Source organism: Vidua macroura, chromosome 10 (assembly GCF_024509145.1).
Source record: "Vidua macroura isolate BioBank_ID:100142 chromosome 10, ASM2450914v1, whole genome shotgun sequence".
Classification (NCBI taxonomy): domain Eukaryota; kingdom Metazoa; phylum Chordata; class Aves; order Passeriformes; family Viduidae; genus Vidua; species Vidua macroura.
In genome coordinates this window covers 1,191,281-1,217,162 of record NC_071580.1, presented here as the reverse complement: position 1 = coordinate 1,217,162, position 25,882 = coordinate 1,191,281, and the positions used below count along the sequence as shown (strand labels likewise).

The 25,882-nt window shown below is 51.7% G+C and overlaps 2 protein-coding genes and 1 long non-coding RNA gene across 5 annotated transcripts in view; 2 read left to right on the top strand and 1 right to left on the bottom strand.

Moving 5' to 3' along the window:
* The first annotated feature begins 640 nt into the window (after window positions 1-640).
* On the top strand, window positions 641-13,208 carry CCNL1 (cyclin L1). 2 transcript variants are annotated; one of them, XM_053986489.1, is made up of 11 exons: window positions 641-1,176; window positions 1,370-1,444; window positions 1,609-1,718; window positions 7,732-7,852; window positions 8,268-8,332; window positions 9,608-9,707; window positions 9,835-9,939; window positions 10,187-10,328; window positions 11,399-11,510; window positions 11,634-11,732; window positions 12,529-13,208. In XM_053986489.1, the coding sequence occupies exons 1-11, from the start codon at window positions 913-915 to the stop codon at window positions 12,878-12,880; spliced, it is 1,545 nt and encodes a 514-aa protein (XP_053842464.1). In that variant the 5' UTR covers window positions 641-912; the 3' UTR covers window positions 12,881-13,208. The 2 variants fall into 2 exon arrangements, with proteins under 2 accessions (XP_053842464.1, XP_053842465.1); XM_053986490.1 differs by lacking the exon at window positions 11,634-11,732.
* A 4,776-nt stretch (window positions 13,209-17,984) lies between these two features.
* Window positions 17,985-21,692, top strand: LOC128812230 (uncharacterized). Its single transcript, XR_008438654.1, has 3 exons — window positions 17,985-18,301; window positions 19,385-19,443; window positions 21,622-21,692. It is a non-coding gene; the product is annotated as an uncharacterized LOC128812230 (long non-coding RNA).
* The window catches only part of LEKR1 (leucine, glutamate and lysine rich 1), a 36,828-nt gene continuing 31,146 nt past the window's right edge, over window positions 20,201-25,882 (bottom strand). Inside the window, exons 11-12 of one of the 2 annotated variants that reach the window (XM_053986487.1) lie at window positions 25,037-25,336; window positions 20,201-23,527 (exon numbers count right to left, since the gene is read on the bottom strand). In XM_053986487.1, the coding sequence (XP_053842462.1) occupies window positions 23,204-23,527; window positions 25,037-25,336 (624 nt within the window). In that variant the 3' untranslated portion in view covers window positions 20,201-23,203. Of the gene's footprint in view, window positions 23,528-23,872; window positions 23,918-25,036; window positions 25,337-25,882 lie in introns of those variants that run through there. The other variant, XM_053986488.1, reaches the window with a different exon arrangement.

Sequence of the window (25,882 nt, the reverse complement as noted above, 5' to 3'; positions counted from 1 at the left end):
GGTTGGCGCGCGCGTGCGGTTACGGCCGCGGAGGGATCTGGGGCGCGCGGCGCGGGCGGTGCTGCGGCCCTCCCCAGAAGTGACGCGAGCGCCGGGGCTGGCCCGGCGGCCGCCGCCCGCGTGGTCGCGACAGGGGGGTGGTGGGGGGAATGTCGCGACATACGGGCCCTGCCGGGTGCGCTGAGACACTGCTGGCGGCGTCCGGGAGCGCGGGGTCCGGGGGCAGCGGTGTGCGCGGCCGCTGTGCTCTTCCGCGCGCCTCGCTATGTGGGGATGTTTCCTCATTTGTTACGGATGTATTACCTACAACGGCTAAAAGTGCTGGAGCTGGTTCATTTTTATTTTGGTTTTCCTTAATAAATGAAGCTGGAGGTAACTTTCCGCTGGACGTTTCCAGTCTGGAAAAGCGCAACCAATATTACCCCGCAATCACCTAGGTTTTATCGAAATTCATGGATCTTTATCCTTATGTGACATATTCCGAGCGCCAAAACCTCTAAGACAGGGCTCGGATCCAGGTCCCGAGCGCTGGTTACCCAGCTATGCGCTATTTCTGTATTTTTATCTCCGTTCTGTACCGTGTCTCCGCCCACGGCAGGGGTTGGACTGGAGTGACCCTGGAGGATCCTTTCCAGCCCCAGCTCCTGCGGTGACTCCGTGCTCTTCCAGCCTTATCCGGCACCATTCCCGCTCCCTGGTGGTTGTGCGCTGGTTTACGCCTGCTCCCGTTCCTGTCCCGGTTCCCGGTTCCCATTCCCGGTTCCCATTCCCGGTTCCCGGGGCGTGTCCCGCGGACTCTTTTTTTTTTTTTTTCCCGGCGGCGCTGGCGCGTGCGTCACGCGCGGGGCCGCGCAGTCGGCGCGCGGCCGCTGCCGGGAGCGGAGCCGGACTCCAGCGCCCGCTCACGCCGCCATGGCCGCCGCGCACCCGGGCCCCGCCGCGCCCGCCCCGCCGCCGCCTCCTCCTCCTCCCGCCGCCGCCCCTCCGGGCATCCTCATCGGCGACCGGCTCTACTCCGAGGTGTCGCTGACCATCGACCACTCGCTGATCCCCGAGGAGCGGCTCTCGCCCACCCCCTCCATGCAGGACGGGCTGGACCTGCAGTGCGAGACCGACCTGCGCATCCTGGGCTGCGAGCTCATCCAGGCGGCAGGCATCCTGCTGCGGCTGCCGCAGGTGGGCCCTCGCCGGGGCTTCCAGGGGGGCACGAAGGGAAAGAAGGGAAGGGAAGGGCGGGCGCCGCCATTGTGGCGGCGGGAAGGGCGTGAGGCGGCGCGGGGGGGGGCGGCGGTGCCTCACACAAAATGGCGGCGGCTGGGCCAGGGCACTGACTCTGCTCCTTCTCCCTCCTCCTGCTCTGCCCTCACAGGTGGCCATGGCGACGGGGCAGGTGCTGTTCCATCGGTTCTTCTACTCCAAGTCCTTCGTCAAGCACAGCTTCGAGGTGAGCGCGGCCCGGGGGCACCGGGAAGAGGGCGGCTGGTGGGGCGGCCACGCGCCGCGCAGGCCGCCCGCTTCGAGCCTGGCGGATTTGCTTCTTAGTTACGTAATTCTCACTTTATCTGGGCTGAAGATTGTTTGCTTAACGGAAACGGGGCTTCTTTTCAGATTGTTGCTATGGCCTGCATCAATCTCGCGTCCAAAATCGAAGAGGCGCCTCGTCGGATAAGGGACGTGATCAACGTGTTCCATCACTTGCGGCAGTTAAGAGCAAAAAGGTAAGATCAGCTTCGTTATGAGCATAAGCACCTCTTACCACTAATGTACGCTGCAGTTCTCAATTCACAGTATTTTTCCAGGCTAAGTTCAACGACCTAAAATTGAGAAGGGAGTGCCCGTTGGCTGCTGTGTAGGCAGTACAGTGCAATCTCGGCTGCCTCTGCTTTTGTTCACTTGGTAGACCCGTTTTCGTTGTTGATTTAGCTGCGAGTTATGATTGGCAAGTATTGGTTCTAGTTTTAGGACCGTGGTTGTAGTTTCAGGTCTGTTGATTTTTTTGGCATCTCGTAGTTATTATAAGATAGTTTTAGGTGTGCGCAGTCAGTTAGTGAGTTGCTGTGTATTCTCCAGTTTTTTAACCATACTTAGCAGTCCTGATGGTTTTTTTTCTCGTTAATCTGTGGCTGTCCAAGTGTGGTTGTGATGTTAAGAAAGTACCTGTTAAGAAGAAGCTGAACTTTCAGTGGTGACAATGTTGCCTTCTAGAAAAAGCCATTTTAGAAAGTACCTGAAAAAAAGGCCTGGTTTGGCCTGCGGTGTTTGCAGCTGTAGTGGTGAGGAACGTGTAATGAGTCTGGGAGGCTGAAGGCATTTTTAGGTGCAGGAAGTGAGAGCGGCGCTGTTCTGGTGTGCTTGTGCAGGTGGAGTGGGGGCTCACCTGGCCGTGTGCACGTGGGGCAGAGCTGTCCCAGTTCTGGGTGCCCAGTGCTGCTCTTTGTGTGTACAGCAACGCTTTTCATGTGTAAAGCAAATAACCGGTGCACTGAAAGGAAGAAGGCGTGCTTGAAGGGAAGGAGTTCTCCAGGTTGCTGCTAAACACAAAATCCCCTTAATTCTGTCGGGCAGCAGTGTCACAGTCTGGGGTTGGAGACTTGAGCTTTGCTTCTGGTGCCTGATTGCTTAAAGTTTCAGGTACTCTGTAGTTACAAAAGGAGTTTGTTTTCAGCTGCAGTGTTAAATGCTCACTTTATTTCCCTGCCCTGTGTCACCAGGTGAGGGCAGGAATTTAAACTCGTGTTGTGCAAGCTTTTCTGAGAAACAGAGTAGAAATCCCTTAGGGAAGCCAGCTGTTTGTTGGTATCTTTATCCTGGTCATGCTTCTGTTGAAGACGGAGCTTTGGCTTTTATTGCCTCCTGATGGTGTTGGCCTAGTTAGTTCTAGATCCAAGAAGGAAGAGCTGGTGTTACACTTTGGAGTTTAGCTTTGTTCTGTGTGGCCTTTAAAGCCGTTCTCCCCGATGGCCCTGGGAGAGCTGTGTGAAGTTTTGCCAGGTGTGAATTCAGTGGGATTGTCTTCCCCAGTTCCAAAGGGAGTCTGGTTATTGGAATTGCTGCAGCAGGCTCAGTGATTAGTAGTGTTCTGGCCTCTGTCCAGGCAGCGAAAGTTAATTAATCATATGCCTTGCTTTTCTTTGCAACGAGAATATAAATTAGTTGTTTCTTTGTGCTGTGTGAAGGATCAGAGAAACTGAACTTAACCTGTGAATTTAAATCTTTCCAGCTAGCCTGTTCCAAATCCCAACTTGTGCATGTTACGTGGTGCCTAAAGTGCATCATGTCCAGAGAAATCGTGCACTGCTACCCATTATTTTCGGGAGAAATGGGTATTGTTGCTCTGCGATTCTGAGTGAATCTGCATGAAATTAACCTTAAAAATGCTGCAGTCTGACATTCAGACTTGCACACCCCCTCTCCCCTTTTTTTTTTTTTTAGCAAGCAGGATGTAAACGTTTTTCTGTACTTTTTACAAGCTGACAATTCCATCACCTGTACACGTTATTAACTTCAACTCTTTTTTCCCTTGCAACCGACTATACAGCGACCAGCTACATTTACCAAAGCCTGGGTGATGTGGAGTGGTACATAAAGATGAAGCTGTCGTCATGGCAACAGTGAGTGAAGTATCGAAAATCCCCAAGGAGAAGCCAGTGCTCTGAGCATAGGTCACTGGAATCGGGGGACTAACAGGTTGGCCGCTGGTGAACCATTTGGAAGAACTCCTGTATCTTGTTATAAGCTTTTTTCTTTGCTGTCCAGGTTTTTAGAATACTAGCTTGACCTTTTTTTTTTTTTTATTATTATATTTTACTGAGCTAACACTTAGGCTGTAGTTAGTCTCTCACACACAACCCAGAACTGAAACAGGCTGCTGTACTTTCTTTTTTAGTCTAGCATTTCTGTTAACTGAAGCGCTTAACCTGCACACGAATTTGGGGTAGTTTGGGTAGGCTTTGCTTTCTTTCTTAACCAGTTTTGGGTTCTTAGTTCCACTTTCTGGCTCTGTATAATTGCAGCTTGAATTCACAGTAAAACAAGGGTACGGAAGTCTTGAATTTGTACATTTTTATCAATTATGATGTAAGCAGTCCCTTCTATGTACCTGTTTGCAGAACTGGGAATTGCATTGGAATTGTCTTTTTATGAGACATGTAGTCAACCGAGGTGGTATTTCTAATGCTGAGAAGTAAGAAAAAGCTAAATAAGTGTTTTGGACAAGCATAATTTCTTTGGGATCTTTGACGAGCATATGTGATGTAGAACTGCATGTAAAAATGTTTGTGTGCATGGAGAAAAGCTCGTACTGTGGAAAAACTGCTTTTGAAATAACTGTGTGCCAAAACCTCTCTGTTCTGAGCAAAGTGCAACTGTTGTTTAACTTGTAGAATGTAGTTTGAAGTTGATTTTATTTCCTTTAACTGTGCCTGAAAGCTGCAGAAGGTCCTGAGACTGGAAATGTGACTCGTGTGGTGCTGTAATCTCACATGGTGCTTTGAGGTGCTCAGTCAGCTGTTCCTCACTCAGGGGCCCTGCAGTGGGGCTGCATTAATGACACACGGCCTTGGTGCCTTCAGACTGCCTGCAAACCTGTGCTGCTTGTGGTTGTGATCCTGGAGACAAGCAGAGAACTGGTGTTCTTGTGCTGACCAGCATAACAGATCTCTGCTCCTTGACACGGGCTGCTGGTGCTCTGCTGTACTTGTCACGAGTGCTTTGCTCATTAGGAACAAAACTCCACGCAGGGCACTGTTGCTCCGAGTGTTAGTCATGCCAAAGACATCAAAGGTTAATAATATTGCACCAAATGAAACTGCAGCTGTGTGGAGAACTTAGGTCTCATTTGTCAGAGTGATTTTTAAAAAAGGTATTTGTAATTTATTTATTGTTACAAACACATTACGGTGTGTGTTAACCTTCTGGGTTGTTACACAATCTAAATCCCAATCAAGTTTTGCTTCTTAAGTGTTGGATTGATTTCCCAGAAGGGCCACTGTGTGCTCTGTACTTAAAGATGAAGTTTTGCCTGGAGCTCTAGTGCTGGTCTCTACCAGCAGATTCCAAGTAGGAACTTGTAACACGCCTTGGCTATACAGGGTTTGAAGCTTATATTTCATATATAAGCTTATAAATTCTTTTTCTCTAGTTTGTTCCTTGGCCCTAAGATAATTCTTGGACTGAGAATTAAGTGCAGCAAATGCACTGGCAAAGTTCCTCTTTTTTCGCAGTAGAAAACAAAGAAGTTTTTCAAAGGGGAATCTCTGAAGTTTATAACTTGTAAATAATTGTTTACCAACATTGAAGAGTTTATGGCAAAAGTATTAAATTGGTGAATCGATGCAGTGGAGAACCTGACCTGTGCCAGTAATAAGGTGCAGTAAAACACTTAAGTCTCCTGCAGATTTTTATTTTTCCATGAGTGGATAAAAGGCTGTATTGTCTGGAAGTCCTGTCTGGATAAACTGATGGCTTTCATGGCTTCCTTAGGGCTGTAGGACTTGTGACCAAAGCAATGTGGGACAGCAGAGAAAAGCAAAGCACACTTGGCATGTTGGGTTTCCTGGCCCTGTGCTCTGGAACCTGGGCCAGGTGTGAACTGTTGGTGCTGATCCCATGGCCCTGTGCAAGGACAGTGAAAACTTAAACTACAGTAAAGGCTCCCATCTGTCCTGCTGTGCTTGGAGCCACCTTAACTTTCTGCCAGAGCTCTCAGGGATACAGGGACACGTGGAAGGTGGGGTGGTGGATGATCCTGAGCAGTCCCACTGGAGACTGTGTTAATAGACTGGAAGTCATGGCTGTCCTAAGTGTGTAACCCGAGATCTCCCACCTGTGATGGAGCTTTCTGCTGACAAACAGCCTGCACACCTGAACTCCTCTGGGTGCTGCTCTGCAGATCCTGTTAATGCCAGTGATCTGGAGATGAAATAGTGGAGAGCAGCACTGAAGGAAATATTTTCAACACCAGTAAAATTGATGGGAATGAGTTGGAAGTGAATCAGCTTCACTGATGGGAAGAGCTCAGCTTGGTTGTTCCACTGTCCCACTCCAGAGCTCTGTTCAGCCTGTCTCTGTAGTGCTGAAGTGTTGGACACAATCAGCTCCTCACTGAAGTCATTATCCTAAAGAGGCTTGAAAAGCTTTTCATTTTCACTTAATTTATGGGGAGAAAAGAAAGAAAAGTAGCCAACCATAAACAAAAAATCTCCCAATTTTGCATTTATTTAGAGGAGCTGAAATGAAAAACTTGGTAAACTTGCCCTGATGAGTGAGAGTAACACTTAACTAGAGAAGTTACTCTGCTGGAGCATGGAAAACCTGGCATTTTATATAATGAGACGGTACTTGAATTGCAGGTCCAGCCTGGCACCAGGAAGCTGCAGTTTTTCATTCCAGAGCTGGGAGCTGCATCTGAGCCCCTTGGGAAGAGCAGGGACAGCTCATGCTTCAGGTGCATGGTGGTACAACAAGGTGCTTTCATTAGAGAAGGTTTTGGTGTCCTTTGCCCATGGCCATCGATGCCTGTCCAGGTGACTGCAGAGGTCATGGCATAAACTGGATTTTTTCAGCCTTATCATTAAATTGACCCTTTCTTCCTGGGGTGGGAACCTTGATTTTTTGAGTATTTTTTCTGTTCTGTGACCTATCAGGGAAGAGAAGTGAGATCCACTCATGGAATTTGCAAGTTGGTAGTGAAATGTTTTGTCTGATACAACAAAAGCTGTATTTTGAATCCGCTTTGCATTACTTCTTTTTCTTTTGAAGGTAATGTAAAATAAATTTGTCACCAGTGTTTGGGGTGTATCGTGTACACAGACCGTGGTTTATTGGAGCATAACGAGCTGAAAAAACATTACTCTGCTTTGGAAAGCACATGGAATGTGTGAGGCATATTACAGGGAAAAAGCTGGTCTGTCTTCAGGAGGAAGTGGATTAAAATATCCCATGTGGAATGTTGAAAGGTCAAGTCTAAGCACGGACAAAGCAAATATGCAATGGAGTGTGACACTCGTGCATCAAGTGTACAGAAGGTTTTTGTGATTAAACATGCTCTGGACAGTTCAGGGGTTGGATTTGGGAGGAATTAGGATTGACAGTGCTGGAGTTTGAAATCTCTCTCTGAAGTGAGCTGTTGTTTTGCAAATGCAGGCATCAGCAGGATCATCCCTGGCACCCCTGGAGAGGGGAGCAGGCCCAGAGTCCCAGGCAGATCCGTGCCCGTGTCCCAGGTTAATTCTGTGCTTCACTCAGCCTTTCACACTCACAGGGCAGGGCTGGCTTCTCTGAAGGGTCAATCAGCTGCTCTTCAGTGCATAGGAAACTGCAATTTTAGAGCACGAGGTGCTACTTTAATGCCAGTGAGAACCCTGGTCTGGCTTACTTCTGCTTTGAAATCCTGCCTGGCAAAGGACTCCTGCCACCTCTGCCACGGAGAGGAAAAGTTCTTGGGAGTGCCCCATCAAGCCAACTCCTTCCAGCAGCTGGAGCAGTGCAGTTTGCACACACAGGAGCAGAAGGTTATTTTTTTTTTATCTCAGCCATCTAATCTGTAGCTAGCCAAAAGCAGCGACTAAACTAGTTTATCTAAACTTGGACAGCACAAGATTAATGCTTAAACTTGCTTGCAGGAGTTGAAAACCGGTTTCTGTTGCCATTAGTTGGTTGGAAGGGAAAACAGAGTTGCCGTTATTTTTGGATATGCAAAACAGTTTTGATTTTATTTCTTGCAAACTATAGGACTCCAAGCCCCCTGATACTTGATCAGAACTACATAAACACCAAAAATCAAGTAATCAAAGCAGAAAGAAGGGTACTGAAGGAGTTGGGATTTTGTGTTCATGTCAAGCATCCTCATAAGGTGAGTTCTCAATAATAATGTAATTGTAATTCTTACTCTACCTTGGTGCCTCACTGGGAGCTGTGGAACAAGAAACACAGGTGTCAGAATGACCTGTATTCTTCTCTTTATTCTCCTGTAGTTATTAAAACTTTTGCCAGAGTACTTGGACAAGCAGCCATAAAAAAAGTCACTTCCCTGGGAAAGGGTAAAGGTGGCTGGTTTGAAAATAGCAGAAAAGTAGTGAAATAAAGAAATGTCTGAATGTGGTGGGCTGACATGAGAGCTTAGAGCGTGTGCTTGGGGAGAAGGAGCTCCCATTGTTTGGGCATACTGTTTGATTTCATTTTTACATATGTATATATGTACTTCCTTACTCCTGCTTTGTGTAGAAACTGAGTCTCTTTTCTTCTTCCCCCCCCTCCTTATTCCTCAGATCATTGTTATGTATTTACAAGTCCTAGAATGTGAACGTAATCAAACCCTGGTACAGACAGCCTGGTAAGTTGCTATTTTCCATTCTTCTCCTAGCCAGGAAAATAGTAGCAGAAATAACAAGCCTGCTGATCCCTATGCAAAGCAATGAGATGTAAGTCACCACCTAAACACATTTGGACAATCTCGTGGTGCTTGTTTCTGCTTACTATTTTCATGGCTTGATTCCAGTGTAGCGATGGAGAACTCAATTTAACTTTGTTCTTTTTTCTACTCTTTGATTGAAGGGTAGTCCCTGCTGGTAAGTCATAGAGCTCTGCCCTCTGCACCTCAGCCCATGACCTGGGGATGGCTGCTTTGGCTGCCCTTCTCTCCAGTGCAAGCCTCAGCGAGTTCACTGCCGTCACCCAAAGCCATCGGGCAGCACCTCCTAGTTCTGTCCTGGCGCCAGGATTTGTATATTTGGTTCTAGAAGTAACTGTTACAACTGTTTCTCAATGTCTTTGTTGCCTACCTGCTGTATGTTAAAAGGACACGTGGGGGACCATTCTGCCAGTGTTTCTTTGATTGATTTAGATTTTAAACTTGAGTTAAACAGAGGGTGACAGTGCATGCAGCATGTTCACTTAGCAGCCAGGCTGGGCATGGGGGTGTAGAGTCCTCACTGACTGACTGCTGCTCTCTCTCCCATGTTGGGAATTTGGAAATCCAAGGAGCTCTGCTGCTCACCCCATCTCTGGGCACGTGTTACTGGCAGTGCCAGCCCTGTGCAACAGCAGCAGCTCAGGACATCAGGGCCCAGTTCTAACTCACAGATCTTTTCCAACACTCAGTGAGCAAATGGGATGCATCTCCCTGGATGAAGTGACTCAAAGCACACAAAATTTAAATGCACTCAGAGTTTTACAAACTCTGCAGCTTGCATGTAGCCTCTGGACAATGGTAGGTTGAAAATGCACCTTGCTCTCCTGATGGCTCTTGAGTTCTACATTGATCTTTAAATACAAACCCACTGGTGTTTAAGACAATCAGCTGGACGGATGCAAAGTACTTGTTAAATTGTAACTGAGTGGCCACTTCCCAGGGTAACTTCAGCTAGGAAGTGGCTGTTCCACACTGCTTGGATTTACTGCTGCACATTATTGCCTTGGGGTTTCAAACAGTGGCAGTGCTGCAGACTGTCACGGAGTGACACATGTAAACATCCAGCACAACCTGAAAGAAATCACACGTTTAATGTCACAACAGAAAAAATAATAAAGTCAATTGAGTCTCCAGTATTGTTATCCTCTAAAAGAAAAGCAAACTGGAGTTGCAACCTGTGCTGCTTTGTTTTTTCAGGAATTACATGAACGACAGCCTCCGGACGAACGTGTTTGTTCGCTTCCAGCCGGAGACCATCGCGTGTGCGTGCATTTACCTCGCTGCTAGAGCCCTGCAGGTGAGCCCTGCCTGCACTGAGCTCTGCCTTGCAGTGCTGCTGCTCTGGTTTCAAGGAAATTCATGGAAATATTTCAACAAAACCTGACCTGAAATCTCCAGTGAGCTTCTCCTTGTTTGATTTTCAGATCCCGCTGCCTACCCGTCCCCACTGGTTCCTGCTCTTTGGCACCACGGAAGAGGAGATTCAGGAGATCTGCTTAACAACTCTGAAGCTTTATACCAGAAAGAAGGTGAGTTTGACATGTTGGGCTTTGCTGCTTGATGCTCAGTGCAGCTTGAGCTGAGTTATGGTTGTCAGAAAAGTTTGGGAATGCCTAATACAGATGTACTAATGGGAAGGGCAGCTCTGAGAAGAGAACAAATTCTGGAAGCTACATTACTGGACAGATCATTAAAAGCCAACTCAGTATTTTTCAGAAATGAGATAAAATATTAATTACATTAGGTCAGCTTCTTACCTGGTTGTTACCTCCACAGCCCAATTACGAATTTCTGGATAAAGAAGTAGAAAAGAGGAAAATGGCACTACAGGAGGCAAAACTGAAAGCAAAAGGTTTAAATCCAGATGGAACTCCAGCACTCTCAACACTGGGTGGCTTTTCTCCTGCATCCAAACCATGTAAGTCTGTTTTCTGAACAGAAAAACCTTTTTCACTTTTTTTTTTTTAACATAGATTTTAAAACCAGTCTCAAAGCCTTGAAACCAGATTAGAAAGGAGATGCTTTATTTCACATTTCCACGGATAAGAGAGTGATACATTAATAATACACACCCTTAAGAGAATGAGATGATGAAGCAGGAGTTGCTGTGTGTTCTGTGATGTGAAGAGAGGCTTTTGGGATTTAATTTGGGGGTGCTGCCATAGCCTTTATAGCCCATTTTGCAGCAGGTATCTGAAAATTCCTTCCCTGGTTTTTAATGTGCTTGGCAACTGTTTGGTGCAGTGAGAGCAGACAGCTGGTGGGCAGGAAATGGAGGAGGGAGAGGCCCAGCACTGCCTTGGCATCACGGGGAATTAAATGGAACATGTATTTTGAGCTGGCCAGTCTGTCTGAACTCTCATGGTTTCTCCTGAGGAGTCCTGAGTGTTCAGACGTCTTTGGGCTGGGCAGTGTGAATTTCTGACAGAACAAGGGAAGTGTTTTCTGCAAGGAGGGAGCCGAGGTTGGAAGAGTTTGAAAGCAGGAGCTCTGGTGGGCTTAACAGCCCTTCCATGGAGGGTGAATCCATCTCTGGGTTGCATCAACTGTCTGTAGAGACAGACTGACATATTAACTGGATAATTTTATTTGTTACTCATTTATATTCGTACCATTATTGTAAAGATGAAACCTAATTTTGCTGGGCAGGCTTAATCCTTTCTATAGCATTGGAAATAAATGCCAAGGTAACACGTTCTGTACTGTGGGGCACAAGGGCAACTTCTATTTTGTACCTTTTGGCCCCAGGTGAGCATGGCTGTGTGCTCTGAAGGTCCCAGTTCTGTTCCTTTTTCATGGGCAGAGGGTTTCCCCACAAATACCCCATTCCAGGAGTGAATATAAGTGGAGAGGTGGGATGAAATAATAGATGTAGAGTTCATATCTACACTTAGTGCAAGTCCTGGTGAAGGTGCCTGAGTGATGTACAGTGTGTTTATGACAAAGGATGAATAAAGAACTGATTTTGAATTGAAATCTAATTCTTAGCTTCCCCAAGAGAAGTAAAAGCGGAGGAGAAATCTCCAGTGTCTGTGAATACCAAAACCATTAAAAAAGAGCCGGAGGAGAGGCAGCAAACCTCCAAGAGCCCTTACAACGGGTAGGTAAAACTCTCCTGCTAAGAGAACACTTCAGTACCAACGCTTCCAGCTGCAGTGCAGGGAGCTCGTGCCGAGCTCCTGTGGCGTGTCAGTGCCTGAGCAGTTTGGTTTGTGCCCTGCAGGCTGAGGAAGGAGAGCAAGAGGAGCCGCAGCAGCCGAAGCGCCAGCCGCTCCCGCTCCCGGACAAAGTCCCGCTCGCGCTCCCACAGCCCCCGCAGGCAGTGAGTGGGGCTGGGCTGCTCGGGGGCTGCTGGCTTCAGGGGCGCTCCTGAGTGCCCGCCAGCAAAAGGGAGGGGGAGGCTCGGCTTCACTTGAGGCTCCCAGTGCTGTGTGTGGAGCTGCTCTTGAGAGTTCAGGCTGTAAAATTAGCCTGTCCTAACTGTACTGCACTTGAGGAGTCTGTTCTGGGCTGGTGTTTGTCTTCACAAGGATTGCATTATAAGTGAGAGCAGTCTCTGGGAGCACAGTGCCCTTGGAAGGAGGGAGAAGTGCCCCAGGTGTGCAGCCTCCCTGTGTCAGTGTTCCTGGTGCAGTGCCTGGCTCTTCAGGGCTCTGCCCCTCCCATGGTACAGGAGGAGGGGGATGCAGGGAGAGCTGCTGGCTTTAGATAGGGGTTTCATAAGAATCTTCAGGCTCACATATAAGTTGGAGGCTGCCAACTTGGATCTCAGTGTAGTTACTGAAGGAAAAAGGCAACACCTAATCTGTGATGTGGTGTTGACGGAATACCCTTGATAAGGTGGACAAAAGATGCTGCGTTCTGGTTTTAGTTTGAGCTGTTTATTTTCAAATGAGCTCAACTGAAAGACTCACAAGAGTGGTTGGGGTTGGAAGGACCTTAAATCGCACATGGCTGACCCCAGCCTTCCATGGGGCAGGTTCCGAGACATTCCCTGTCCTCCCTCACTTACCCCTGAGGGACAGAGCCTGATTCCTTGCAGTACCTTGGGAGCTCTAAGCGCTGACGTGTTTGCTTTTCCCGGTGCGGGGACACGCTCTAACTGTTGTCTCTTGCAGCTACAACAACCGGCGGAGCCTGTCGGGCACCTACAGCTCCCGCTCGCGCAGCCGCTCGCACAGCCACAGCGGGAGCCCCCGGCGGCACCACAACCACGGCTCGCCCCACGCCAAGGCCAAGCACGGCCGCGAGGAGCTCAAGGGCAGCAGCAGACACGGCCACAAGCGGAAAAAGTCCCGCTCCCGCTCGCAGAGCAAATCCCGCGAGCACTCGGAGGCGGCCAAGAAGCACCGGCACGAGCGCGGCCACCACCGGGAGCGGCGCGAGCGCTCGCGCTCCTTCGAGCGCTCCCACAAGGGCGGCAAGCACCACGGCAGCGGCCGCTCGGGCCACGGCCGGCACCGCCGCTGAGCCCTCGGGCTGGGGGCTGGGCCAGCCCTGGCACGGAGCCCTCAGACTGGGGCTGGGCCAGCCCTGGCACTGGCACCGAGCCCTTGGGCTGCAGAGCTGGGCCAGTCCTGGCACCGGCACCGAGCCCTTGGGCTGCAGAGCTGGGCCAGTCCTGGCACCGGCACCGAGCCCTCGGACTGCGGGGCTGGGCCAGTCCCGGCACTGAGCCCTCGGACTGCGGGGCTGGGCCAGTCCTGGCACTGGCACCAAGCCCTCAGACTGGGGCTGGGCCAGTCCTGGCACTGGCACCGAGCCCTCGGGCTGCAGGGCTGGGCCAGTCCCAGCACCGAGCTCTGACTGCGGGGCCGGGCCAGTCCTGGCACGGAGCCCTCAGACTGGGGCTGGGCCAGTCCTGGCACTGCCACTGAGCCCCTTGGGCTGCGGGGCTGGGCCAGCACCGAGCCCACAGACTGCCAGGCACCACCAGGGCTGCAACAGCTTCAACCCCATCTGGTTTCCTAAAAGGTGTAGAAGATTCTTTTTTCTTGTGGGAAAGAAACTGTTACCAACTTTTGCACATAATACCTTAGCAGTATCCCAGAGGTGGCAAACGATCAGGTTCACTTGTATGTATTAGGGTTGTGTATTGTTTATTGAGCTGAGAACTGGAGAAAGGATTTCTGTAAAAAAGCAAAACGTACATTATTTTTATACCAGTCAATTGCAGACGCTTATATTTAAGTATAGTTATTTGTTTAAACATGGTGGAGACTTTCTTACACTGGTTTTAGTCTGCATGTGTTCAAAGATTTTTACAAAAAATAAAATATAAAGCCTTTTTTTTTTTTTTTACTGCCTGTTGGATGCCAAATGTGTGGAAACTAAAGTTGACTTTCTTACACACCAGGGCTTTGACCCATGTGCCTGAGTGGGACTTGAGGGGTGTGAGTGTGCTGCTGTTGGGAGGGGAAAAGTGGGAGAGCTTTGGATGTTTGTGTCCTCCTGGGGGTGCAGCTCGGAAGCCACACAGCAGTTGGAATAAATGGTCATGGCCTTCTCTGAAGCTGAGTGGGCTGAGGCAGGGCTGGGCTGCTGCTGAACCCTCTCTGAGAGCAGGAGCTGCTGGGACATTCCTGGAGCTGTGCCTGCTGTGGGAAAGGAGAGCTGCAAGGGGAGAGGAGGAATCTGATTCTTCAGCTGCTGCTCAGGTAGTACCAAGCCCTGGAGCCCGCAGGTGAGAGGTGTTTGCTGTCCTGCTTTCCTGGGGCCCCTGGGCTCTCCCGAAGGGGCTCTCCCCATTCCTGCTGTGGCTGAGGCTGGGACGTTCCCCTGCAGAGCTCAGGTGCTGCAGGCTGGTCCCTGTCACAGGGGCAGTGCCAGGCTCTGCTGGGTGGATGTTCCACAGCCCTCAGAAAGGAGAGGAAACCTGAGCAGCAGCTCCTGGCTGGGACATCCCTGCCCCCTGTCCTGCTGGGCCCCCTCTGCAGCTGCTCTGGAAAGGCTCAAAGTGAGTGAGTGTTTTTGGGGAGGAAAAGATAAAATGTCTCTGTTTCTTGGTTACCACTGTTTTTCAGTCTCTAACAACTGCGTCTGTGTGTGTCGTGTTCAGGAAAATGTGGTTGTTGCTATGGAAATTGAAGGAGCTTTTTCCCCCAGATACAAATGCTCGGATAGTCCAGAGCAGAGAGAACACCCTGGGTTTGGAGGAGCAGCACTGCCTGCCCTGGATTTGGGGTTTGTGTTGGAGTGACCCACGGAGGGCTCAGCGCTGGTTTGTGTGAGCACTGACTGTGCTTCCAGAGCTTCCCTTCCCTGAGCAGCAGCAGGTGTGGCAGAGCAGGACAGCTCCTGCTCCCCAGGCAGCCCAGCAGGAGCTCAGTGCTTGTTCTTGGGGGGGAAAACTCCTCCCCAGCCAGCTCTGGGACTGCAGCAGATCCCGGGTGGGAGTCACAGCCTGGCCCTGGGGGTCTGTGGGTTCAGCACGAGGGCACCTGAGGGGCCCCTGAATGCCCCATTCCCTGCAGGACTTGGCATGAGGAGCTGCAGGGCACCACAGCTGAAATGTCCCTGCACCACAGTGCCTTGGCAGTATCCCTGAATTTTGATGTTTTCATGGAACTGAGTCCCAGAAATTCATCATTTGACAGGGCTGATGGACTTCAAGCACCTGTGGTGACCTCCAGGAGTCACCTGAGGCTACACTCTGCTCATATCTCAGCAGCTGAGACAATTTTCCTGGGAAATCTGGAGGATTCCTGGCCTGGGTGATGATGCAGCCTCTGCCACGCTACTGGAAATCAGGAGCTGCCACTGGGCTCTGAACATGTGAGACCTACAGGGACAGGGAAATGTCCCAGCCAGTTCTCCTTGGGCACAGGGCTTTGCCTGGGTGGGTCTCACCCTCAGAGTTGCATTTTCTCTGAAAAAAAAAGGACTTAGTTAATTTTTTTTTTACTAATTTCCAACAAAAACAAGGGTTTCAAGGCATTTCATACAAACCGTTCTGCCTGTCCTTCACTTTCAGGTTTGTTACAGATTCTGGAAGGATGAGCGTGGACCAGGAGCTTTGGATGGTTTGGGAAGAGAAAAAATGAACAATCAAGAGAATATTTTTGGTGGAAATTGGCCCAACAGGTCCCTCTCAAGGCTTCAGTCACCCCCAAACCCACAGGTGAGTGGCAGCAGGTGAGGTGATAAAGGCCCCTTTTCCAGGAAATCTTTCCCTGGTTGCTGCTTCTGCCAGGAAATGCTCATAAAATCCAGGATTCAAATCAGGCCGAGTCTGTGACTCTCCTGTCCATGCTCCTTGTCACTTCCAAGCTCCTTGGGGCAGGAAGCAAACTCTCCTGGCCAGGCTGGCAATCACATCCCCCTTTGGAAAAAGCACTCCTGCAAAGGAAACAGCTTTCCATCCCCTCCTCTTGCCTGGCCACAGCCCAGCAGGGCCATTAAAGCAAAAAAAAAAAAAAAAAAAAAAAAAAAAAAAAAAAAAAAAAAGTTAAAAAGTTAAAATTAGTAAAGCTGGCCTGAAGAAAAAGTCTTTGTATTCCAGTGGAAGGAAAAAACTTAGCAAAAGTGACCATTTTTTGTCCCAGGAGGGAGAATCCTTTTGGAGAGAGCAAAATCCTGTTGCCCCCACCCTGCAGAGACATTCCAGCTCCCCAATCCCCTGGGGCTCCAGGGCTGCTGTGCCCCTCATTCCCAGGGGTGCTGTGTCCCCCTCATTCCCAGGGATTCTCTGCCCCCCCCTCATTCTCATTCCTGGCAATCTGTGTCCCCTCATTCCCATGGATTTTGTGCCCCCCTCATTCTCAGGGGTTCCATGCCCTCATCATTCCCAGGGGTTCTGTGCCCCCCCCTCATTCCCAGGGATTCCATGTCCCACTCACTCCTGGGTTCTCCCTCACTCCCAGGATCTCCCCTCACTCCCGGGTTCCCCTCACTCCCGGGTTCCCCCTCACTCCTAGGATCTCCCCTCACTCCCGGGATCTCCCCTCACTCCCGGGATCTCCCCTCACTCCCGGGGTCCCCCCTCACTCCTGGTTTCCCCCCTCACTGCCGGGTTCCCCCCTCACTCCCGGGCTCTCCCTCACTCCCGGGTTCCCCCTCACTCCCGGGATCCCTCACTCCCGGGATCTCCCCTCACTCCCGGGTCCCCCCTCACTCCCGGGTTCCCCTCACTCCCAGGATCTCCCCTCACTCCCGGGTTCCCCTCACTCCCGGGATCTCCCCTCACTCCCGGGTCCCCCCTCACTCCCGGGTTCCCCTCACTCCCGGGTTCCCCCTCACTCCCGGGATCTCTCCTCACTCCCGGGTTCCCCTCACTCCCGGGATCTCCCCCTCACTCCCGGGTTCCCCCTCACTCCCGGGTTCCCCCTCACTCCCGGGTTCCCCCTCACTCCCGGGTCCCCCCTCACTCCCGGGATCCCCCCTCACTCCCGGGTTCCCCTCATTCCCGGGTTCCCCCCTCACTCCCGGGATCTCCCCTCACTCCCGGGTTCCCCTCACTCCCGCTGCCGTTCTGGGATCCCTCTGTAGGTGGAAGTGTTGCCGAGCCCAGCGGGGCCTCCCCGCTCTCGGCTCTGCCGGCGCTGCCCACACCGAGGTGAGCAGGGGACAAATGTCCTGCCCTGGCTCGGGGGGCAGAGCAACCCCGGTCAGGGCCTCGGCTGGACACCCCAAATCCAGCTGTTGGGAGCCCCGAATTCCAGCTGCTGGGAGCTGGGGATGGATCAAGGCCTCCAGGGGTGGCACCAGCCACCAGCTGTGGGAGATTCCGCAGGAGTGAGCAGGGACCGGGACAGCTCCGGGACAGCCCCGAGTGACCCCAAAGGGGAGGGAATGGGGGTTCCTCACCACGGCCTGAGCTCCTCCAGGTGCCCCAGAGGAGCTGTGGCTGCCCCATCCCTGCAATGTTCCAGGCCAGGTTGATCCCTCTGAGGCCCTGCAGGTGCTGGGCAGCCCCAGGGCCTGTGCTCAGGAGCCAAGAGGGAAAAGCCGCAGCAAAATGACCTTAAACCAAGTGAATCTCCTGAAAGGCCCTCACAGATTTAATTACCCCTGTTCAGGGATTGCTGCAGCTTCCCAAAATTCCCTGTGACTTGAGAGCCCAGGTTTGTATGGAGCAATCAGGAGCTGAGACTCAAGAGCCTGAGGTCTGGTTTTAAAGTGATTTAGAGGGTGAGAAGCTGAGGTTTTATTCAAACTCCGAAGGCTTTTCTATGCCTCAATGCCTGTTTAAAAGGTGAGAAGTGGAGGTTTTGTTCAAGGCCTGAAGGCTTTTCTACGTCTCAACACCTCTAAAAAAGGAAACACTTCCAGCATCCTTCTGCCAGGTGGAGGTGGTTCCAAGTTTGCCCCGCATGCTGAGGAGACACCTGGTCTGAGGACACGGTGGGGTGACAGTGACTGAAACGGGACAGAGTGGAGGGGAGAGGCTGGAGCTGTCACCCTGTCCCTTCCAAGGGAATAAAACACTTCCTCCAAGGGCACGGAGCGCCCTCCTTCCTCCCCCTCAGCATCCCCCGGGAGCTTCTCCCGGCTGGGAGCCCTGGGCCAGCCCAGCCCCAAACCAGCCCTCCAGAATTCCGTATTCTTCTCCACCAGGATGCTCAGAACGCCGTTGGCCGGGCAGGGTGAGAGCACAGTAGTGCTTTGCCATCAAGGAAACCGCAGGAACAAGCGGAGATATTATCTCTGACATCTGGCTCCGAGCAGGGAGCTCTGGCTGCCGTCCCTAATGGACGGGATGGCCCCGGGGCTGCTTTTTGTTTCAGGGCTCCTCGTGGCTTCCCCGGCAACAGCAGAGATGGATGCCAGAGCTGGGGACACACAGACAGCACCGCCACCCTTCCCCTGCCCTCTGCAGAGCCGGCGGTGACCTCGGCGTGACCGGAGAGCAGCGATGTGTCCTCAGTGTCCTCAGCCACCCTTTAACCCCAGGTGAGGCTGGCTCATCCAGCCCCATCCTGCCATGCCAGGGACACCTCCCACTGTCCCGGGCTGCTCCAAGCCCAGTGGCCAACCCGGCCTTGGGCACTGCCAGGGGTCCAGGGGCAGCCCCAGCTCTGTGGACACCCCGAGCACCGTGTCCTGCTCCTGCTCTCAGGGTTGTGGTGATCATGAGGTTTAAGGTCCTGGAATAATTTTCCCTGGGTCAGGCTAAGAGGGATCCCTGGAGAGTTTTGCCTTCTGGGATTTGTGCGTCTCCTCCTGCTCTGTGCCAGGAGCCTGCCCAGGTGTTTTGCTCTCCTGTTATTTCAGGCACTGGCTTTGGATGAAATGCTTGTGATACGAACCCTGAGCTGTGCTGTGATCCAGGGGAGGGGATGTCTCACAGATCCAGGGAGAGAGAATGTCCCACAGATCCAGGGGAGAGGATGTCCCACAGATCCAGGGAGAGAGAATGTCCCACAGATCCAGGGAGAGAATGTCCCACAGATCCAGGGAGAGAGAATGTCCCACAGATCCAGGGAGAGAATGTCCCACAGATCCAGGGAGAGGATGTCCCACAGATCCAGGGGAGGGGATGTCCCACAGATCCAGGGGAGGGGATGTCCCACAGATCCAGGGAGAGAATGTCCCACAGATCCAGGGAGAGAATGTCCCACAGATCCAGGGAGAGGCTGTCCCACAGATCCAGGGAGAGGCTGTCCCACAGATCCTGGGGAGAGAATGTCCCACAGATCCAGGGAGAGGATGTCCCACAGATCCAGGGAGAGAATGTCCCACAGATCCAGGGAAGAGGATATTCCACAGATCAAGCAGAGGGGATCTGAGCCCTGGTTCCAGAGCCCTCCTGCATGGCCCTGCCCAGCCATGGATTCCCCAGGTCAGGCACACACACAGATCCTCTCCCAGTGGAAGTCCTGTGGAAAAGGGACTGTTTCCCTGTCCGATGGATCTTCAGCAGGTTTGGAATATCCTTACCCAGAGCCAGCCAGAGGGAAGGATTTCTGTGGATTTCTATGAACACAGAAAATCCTGAAAAAATACAGAAAATCCACAGAAAATCCTTGTCTCCAGAACCAGCCTTTCATCCGGAGATCAGAAATCCGAGTTCTCCCTGTGTCCAGCTTGAGCAGGTGAATTTGTGCCTCATCCAAACTGCAGCTTCTGCTTCCATCACCCTCCAAGGAGGTGCTGGGGTTATATTTTTAGAAGGAACCTTAAAAAACCACCCCCCAAACCCAGGCACCAGCAAACAGGATGGGGTTGGCAGGCAGCGAGGCCGTGCTGCTGCTGGGTTACACCCACGGGGCCGTGAGTCCTGCTGCACGCCTGCCCCTGCCCAGACGCCTCCCAGCTGTTCCCGAGGATCTTTTTTTGGGTACTTTTCCCCAGAGGCACACGTGGTTCTTTGTTCAGAACTTTGTGGTGATTGAAATGACCACTCGGTCCCGGAAAGTTAAAACAAGCCTTGCAGCCAGCACAGTGCACAGGAAACAGCTGGGGAGAGGATGCTGGAACGGATTTCCATAAAAGCCAATGATTCATGGAAATGTTCAGTGAGCGGGGCCAGCCCCGGGCTCCTGAGGAGCTTCTTCTCTGCACAGCCCCACCCTGCCTGTCATTCCCGAATTCCCAGTGCCCGCCCCCAGCACGTGGAGCAGAGCAGAGGGAACTCCCAGAATCCAGCTACATCCCGGATTTCTGCTGCCAGTGAAGTGCTGTTCAGCTGCCCTGCACTGGGGAAAGGGCTGTCAGGAGAGGGCAATGCCTGTGTTACAGGGGCTGGAGGGACAGGACACAGGGAATGGCTCCCACTGCCAGAGGGATGGGACATTGGGAATTGTTCCCTGGCAGGGTGGGCAGGCCCTGGCACAGGGTGCCCAGAGCAGTTGGCTGCCCCTGGATCCTGGCACTGCCCAAGGCCAGCCTGGACAGTGGGAGGTGTCCCTGCCATGGCTGGGGTGGGGCTGGATGGGATTTAAGGTCCTTCCAACACAATGCAGTCAGTGACAATGATGATGGTGATGGTGAAGGACAGAGTGTGACCCTCCAGCAGGAAGAAGAACCTGCTGCATTCCGTGGCTCTCCAGGCTCCTTTCCTCTCTGCCCACCAGATTTCTTCCAGGACTCTTTCCCAGAGCTCCAGGCACGTCCTGCCAGCTGGGCATTGCTCCCTGGAGTGGTGCCAGGCCAAACCAAACCACTTTCCACATCCCATTAATCAGGAGATGGAAAATCCCCTTTGGGGCACTCGGTTCAGCCGCTCCTGCAGCGCAGGGCTGCTCCTGCCAGGACATTTTCCATGGATTTTTCCCACCCACTTGGAATGACTCAAGCACAGGGGCTGCACCACTGCCCAGGGATCCTCCCTGGCTGCACAGCTCCAGGGGAGGGCATTTTCCTCTCTCTCACACTGAGACTTTCCTTTCCAGATGTCAGCTCTTTCCTCCCATCTGGACCCCCTGGCTTATTCCCCCTTTCCCTGACATTTCCCACCCTGAGTTCATTCCATGCCTGGCACCAGTGCCTGAGCCCTGCTGGTCTCAGCCACATCCCACGGCAGGGAACAGAGGGGAGGGTGGGCCCTGGAAAAGGGGCCTCAGAAACACCCTGGGCCAACCCCCTCCGTGGAAGGGTCTCCATCCTCCTGAGAGGTCTGGTGGCACCTGTGCCCATCCCTTGGCTCCCTGGGCAGGAGCAGAGTCCCACGGGGCACTGAGCCCTGTCCCCACTCCGGGTGGAGCAGGGTGGGATCACTCCAGAGCCTGGAGGGCCAAGGAGAACAATCCATGGGAGCTGGCCATGACCTGGGAGCAGCTCCCAGGGCAACGCCAGATGCCCCACACAAATCACATTCCTGGTGAAAATCCCCCCCAGCATTAATTTCAGGCAGTGCCCTTTTATCATCCCACCCCAATGAATGCTGTGCTGTGAGGATGAAACCCTGGATTAGTGTTTCACACCATCACAGCTGTTCGGGGTTTGTTCTTCCTTCAGCAGGGCACTCTCAACCACCTGTAACCACCAAGGACAAAATTCAACATGGAATTTTCATGATGGAAATAAGGGCCTGTTTTAACTAACTAAAAATGCAGCTGTGGGGGGTTGTCTGCAAAAGGAAATTTCCCCAGTTTCATTATCCTACTCTTATTTTGGTATTGAAAATGCACAGTACAAAGAAAGACAGTCATGCTTTTGTTCTGATTAATACGTTTTAATGATCTGTGGCATCAGTTTCTATTTCCATGCACTTTTAACACTGCTTAGGAACTAAGATGCTTTTTCCTGCAGTCCAATTTTTTCTTTTGTAGAAAAACTCCATCTGCAAGGCACAGTCGGGATCTCAGATCCTACACACACCTCAGAGCAAGGTCTAGTGATCATCCCAGCTTTGGTTTGTGATATCCCAGTGGGAATGAAGTGATATCCATGGCAAGCTGTGCATGGCCAGTGCTGATCCCAATTTCTGCTGAAGGAGCAGCAGGACCAGACAGGGGCTGGACTCTCCATCATATCATCTGTGGAGAACATTACATTTTGGGTGACTTCAGGTGGGAAAAGGATGAGCCACACTGAGGCACTGGCTGAGATTCCAGAGCTCCTCTTGTGCTGTCCCTTTGTGCCCTGGGAGCGGGATGGATCCCCCTGGCCCCACGCTGCTGGCAGGGTCAGTCAGGAGGGGTTTGGCCACACCAGGGATGTGCCTGGGGCTCACACAGCCCCAGCCCACCGAGCCCCATGTCCCTCCCTGGCACAGGGGATCCCTTCTGCAAAGGGTCAGGGCTGTAGGAGCTCCCTCCAGAGCAGGCACCACCCCCAGCTCTGCCAGGGGCAAACTGAAGCCTTTCCAGCAGGGAAGGACAGGACAGCCCCTTGCCATGGGATGTTTTCTCCAAGGGAAGGGCTGGAGTGCTGCCCACGGCCAGCAGGGCAGGATCCACAGGGACACGTTTGTCCCTGGAGCTTTGGCTTTGCCACGTGCCACGAGTCCTGGAGGGCAAGGTTCCTGACACCACTCTTACAAGAACTTCCTGCAGGAAGTTTGATTTCCTAAAGTTTCAGGGCTGTAATGAGGTGTCCACGTCCTCCGTGGCACTTTGTGCTCTGCCTGTCATCCCACCATGGAAAACACTTGGTAAACTTTCCTTGACACGGTGAGATTCATTAAATTGTTTTCAAAGCCAGTAAAAAAGGGTCCCTGACATTTCCATATTTTGTTTATTGCTTAGCAGCAGGAGTTCTGGGTTCTGGGAGGAAGGGGGAGAAGGGAAATATTTGTTCTGGACTTGGTTTGCCTCCAGGACCTGGCCACTCCCTCGTGCCAGAGCCGTGATCCCATTCCTGCTCCGTTATTTTACGTGCTGCTCCTCCCTGGCCACGCTCCCCCTTTACTGCAGCTGCTGCTCCAGGACACAAAGAGGGGGAGAAGAGCCCAGGTTTGAGATGATGGAATCAAGGAATCACAGACTGGTTTGGGTTGGAAGGGACCTCAAAGCTCCTCCAGTTCCTGTCCCAGGCTGCTCCCAGCCCCATCCATCCTGGATCCTGTGATGCTGGGCCATTACTCCCTACCCAGGGCCAGAGCATTGGAATGGGATGAACTTTAAGGTCCCTTCCAACCCAAACCTTCTGGGATCCAGGGGTTTTCTGATTTCAATCCCACTCATTGAAGATGTGCTGCTCTTTGTGCTCCTCTTGGAGACGCTCTTTTTCCTTTTCTCATCTTGAAATGCGCCCGGCAGTTAATTTAATTACACCATGAATAAATTAATGGACAGATAAAAGTTATTGCACCAAATATAAACAAAAACTTAACTGGATTTTAACTTGTAGGGATGGATGAGTTCGGGAGGTGTTCCTTCGGAGGCCGGAATGGTTTCCCAGGCGGAGCTGTCAGAGCTGGCTCGGCCGGTGCCTCATCCCGGCGGGGACCCGGCCCCGGGGCTCGCTCAGCGCGGCCGCCCTTGCCTTGGGAAGATCCAGGGATCCGGCGCTGCCGGCGCCGTGCCGGCCCGAGCCGGGGCCGCGGGCAGCCCTGGCCGTGCCCAGGGCTCCGGAGAGGCGGAGATCCCCGGCGGGGAGCGAGCGCGGCGAGGCCGGGAGGGTCCCGCTGAGCCTCCGCAGCTCCAGCACCTGCTCCCGGGCCCGGCCCAGCGCCGCCGTCAGCTCGAAGCGCTCCTCGCACTCCCGGCGCACCGTGTCCTGCAGCAGGGAATTCTGCAACGAGAAACACCGGGAATGTGCCATCCCTCACACCTGAACCATGCCGGGGCACTGCCCCTGCAGCAGGGAATTCTGCAACGAGAAACACCGGGAATGTGCCATCCCTCACACCTGGACATTCCCGGGGCACTGCCCCTGCAGCACGGAATTCTGCAGAGAGGAACACCAGGAATGTGCCATCCCTCACACCTGAACCATGCCGGGACACTGCCCCTACAGCAGGGAATTCTGCAGAGAGGAACACCGGGAATGTGCCATCCCTCACACCTGAACCATGCCGGGACACTGCCCCTGCAGCAGGGAATTCTGCAGAGAGGAGCACCGGGAATGTGCCATCCCTCACACCGGGACACTCCCGGGGCACTGGCCCTGCAGCAGGGAATTCTGCAGAGAGGAACACTGGGAATGTGCCATCCCTCACACCGGGACATCCCAGGACAGGGACCCACCCTGCACTGTCCTGCTGCTCCCTCGGGAGCCAGTGGGACAGCCCAGGGAAGTGCTCAGAAGGTGTTCCTGCCCTCCTGGCCAGCTGGGAGAACTGGGAATGCTGCTCTTGGGAAGGAAAGGCAATAATGGACTGAGGTGCAGTGGCACCAAGGGGTTAATGCTGCTTTTCCCTGTAACCCTCTGCAGTGGGAGAGCACAGCCTGCATGGAGCCATGGAGTCAGGAATGGAACCAGGTGTGGAGCCAGGAATGCACACATGGAATCATGGAACCACTCATGGGAAGGCCATGCAGTCCCCCTGTTGTCCCAGCCCTGCCAAGGCCCCTCTGTCCCATGTCCCCATCCTTGGGCACAGATCCAGCACAGCCTCACTGGAATTCCACTCACACCTTTCCCAACCTTTCCAAGGAGTAAATCAGTACCAACCCCAGCACTAATCCACTTGGAAGAGTTTTATTTTCACTGTTGACCAATTCTTTTTCCTGCCACTGAATTGCTTTGGACATTCCAGCCTAATCTTATCTGCAGTCCCTGACTCCACATTTCCCATGGAGCAGCTCTCTCCTCCCTTCCCATTCTATTCCAAGCATTCAGCAAATGTTTGTGGTCAGAATATCCATCAGTCGAATTTCTCTTCGCATTTAATTCATTTTTATGCATTCCTGAGTTAGGGAACGTGGTTGCACTGGTGGGAGCTGGGACATCAATTCAAGGAATGAGAAATATCCGTGTCTTCTACTCTAAAAATTGGGAATTCATTTTTGTTTACTCATGTTTGGGCAGTGGCACATGAGCCTACAGACTAAGAAAGGCCTTGCAAGATCTGAAAAATATTTTTTAATAATATATTTTCCTATGAAGAACTAATTTAAGCATTTGCTGAATTAAAACTTCACATCTTTTGTGATGTACCGTATTTAGGAAATGATGATGGATTTGTCTGAGAAATCTTTGCATTTCAATGGATTTTCTGGTCACAGACCTTTGAATGATTTTAGAAATCACATGTCTCCAAGTAAAAATAACCAGGCATTTCCTGGGTCCTGTTCCTACCTCCTCTTGAACTTGACTCAAACTGTGAATCAGCTGTGTCTTCTCCTGGGTTAATTTTTCCAGTTCATCTGACTTGTGCTTAATTTCTTTCCTCAGTTTATCCAGGAATGATTCATTGTTGCTCTTTTCCATGGTCAGCTGGAACTCAAGCTCACTGATGAGCCTTTTAAGGCTCTGGATTTCTTTTTCCTTGTCTCCATCCTTCTCTGCCACTTTCATTTGGGCATCTTGGAGCTTCTTCTCCAGAATTTCCATCTCCATCCTCAAGCTCTTGGTGGCACTGGATATTAAACCTGGGATCTGGGTGAGATCAGACAGGAATTAATCTCCACTCAGTTCCTCTAAATATGAGAATGAATAGCAGACAAATGGTGACTTGAGGAAAAAAAAAACAACAAATTAAAACTTGCAGGTCCTCAGAGAGAAAAAAAGCTCTGAATTTACATAATTCCCTCAGAGGACACCAGAGAGCTGAAAATTAATCACCACTCACTGAGAACACAGAGATTCATTAGTGTATTCAAGATCAAACAGAGACACTGAGGTAAAAAAGGGAAAATTTAACTTCAAGTTAAATTTACTGCAAGTCACTGTTTCCTCAGGGTTTAAAAACCATGGTTAAATATTTGCCAAGTGAATAAAGCCAAACTTATTTTCAGCTCTAAATCACAATGTCCTAGATTTTAAATAGTAATAAAACCTCATCACATTCCTTTCATTTTTCCAGATTTCTCAGATTTTCTCAGGAATTGTACCAAACCTTTTGGAAACTCAGGTTACAGGTACAATTTCTGTATAAAATTTGGGGGGGATCTGGAGCTCCCAGCCCGCTGTGGTGCCAGCACC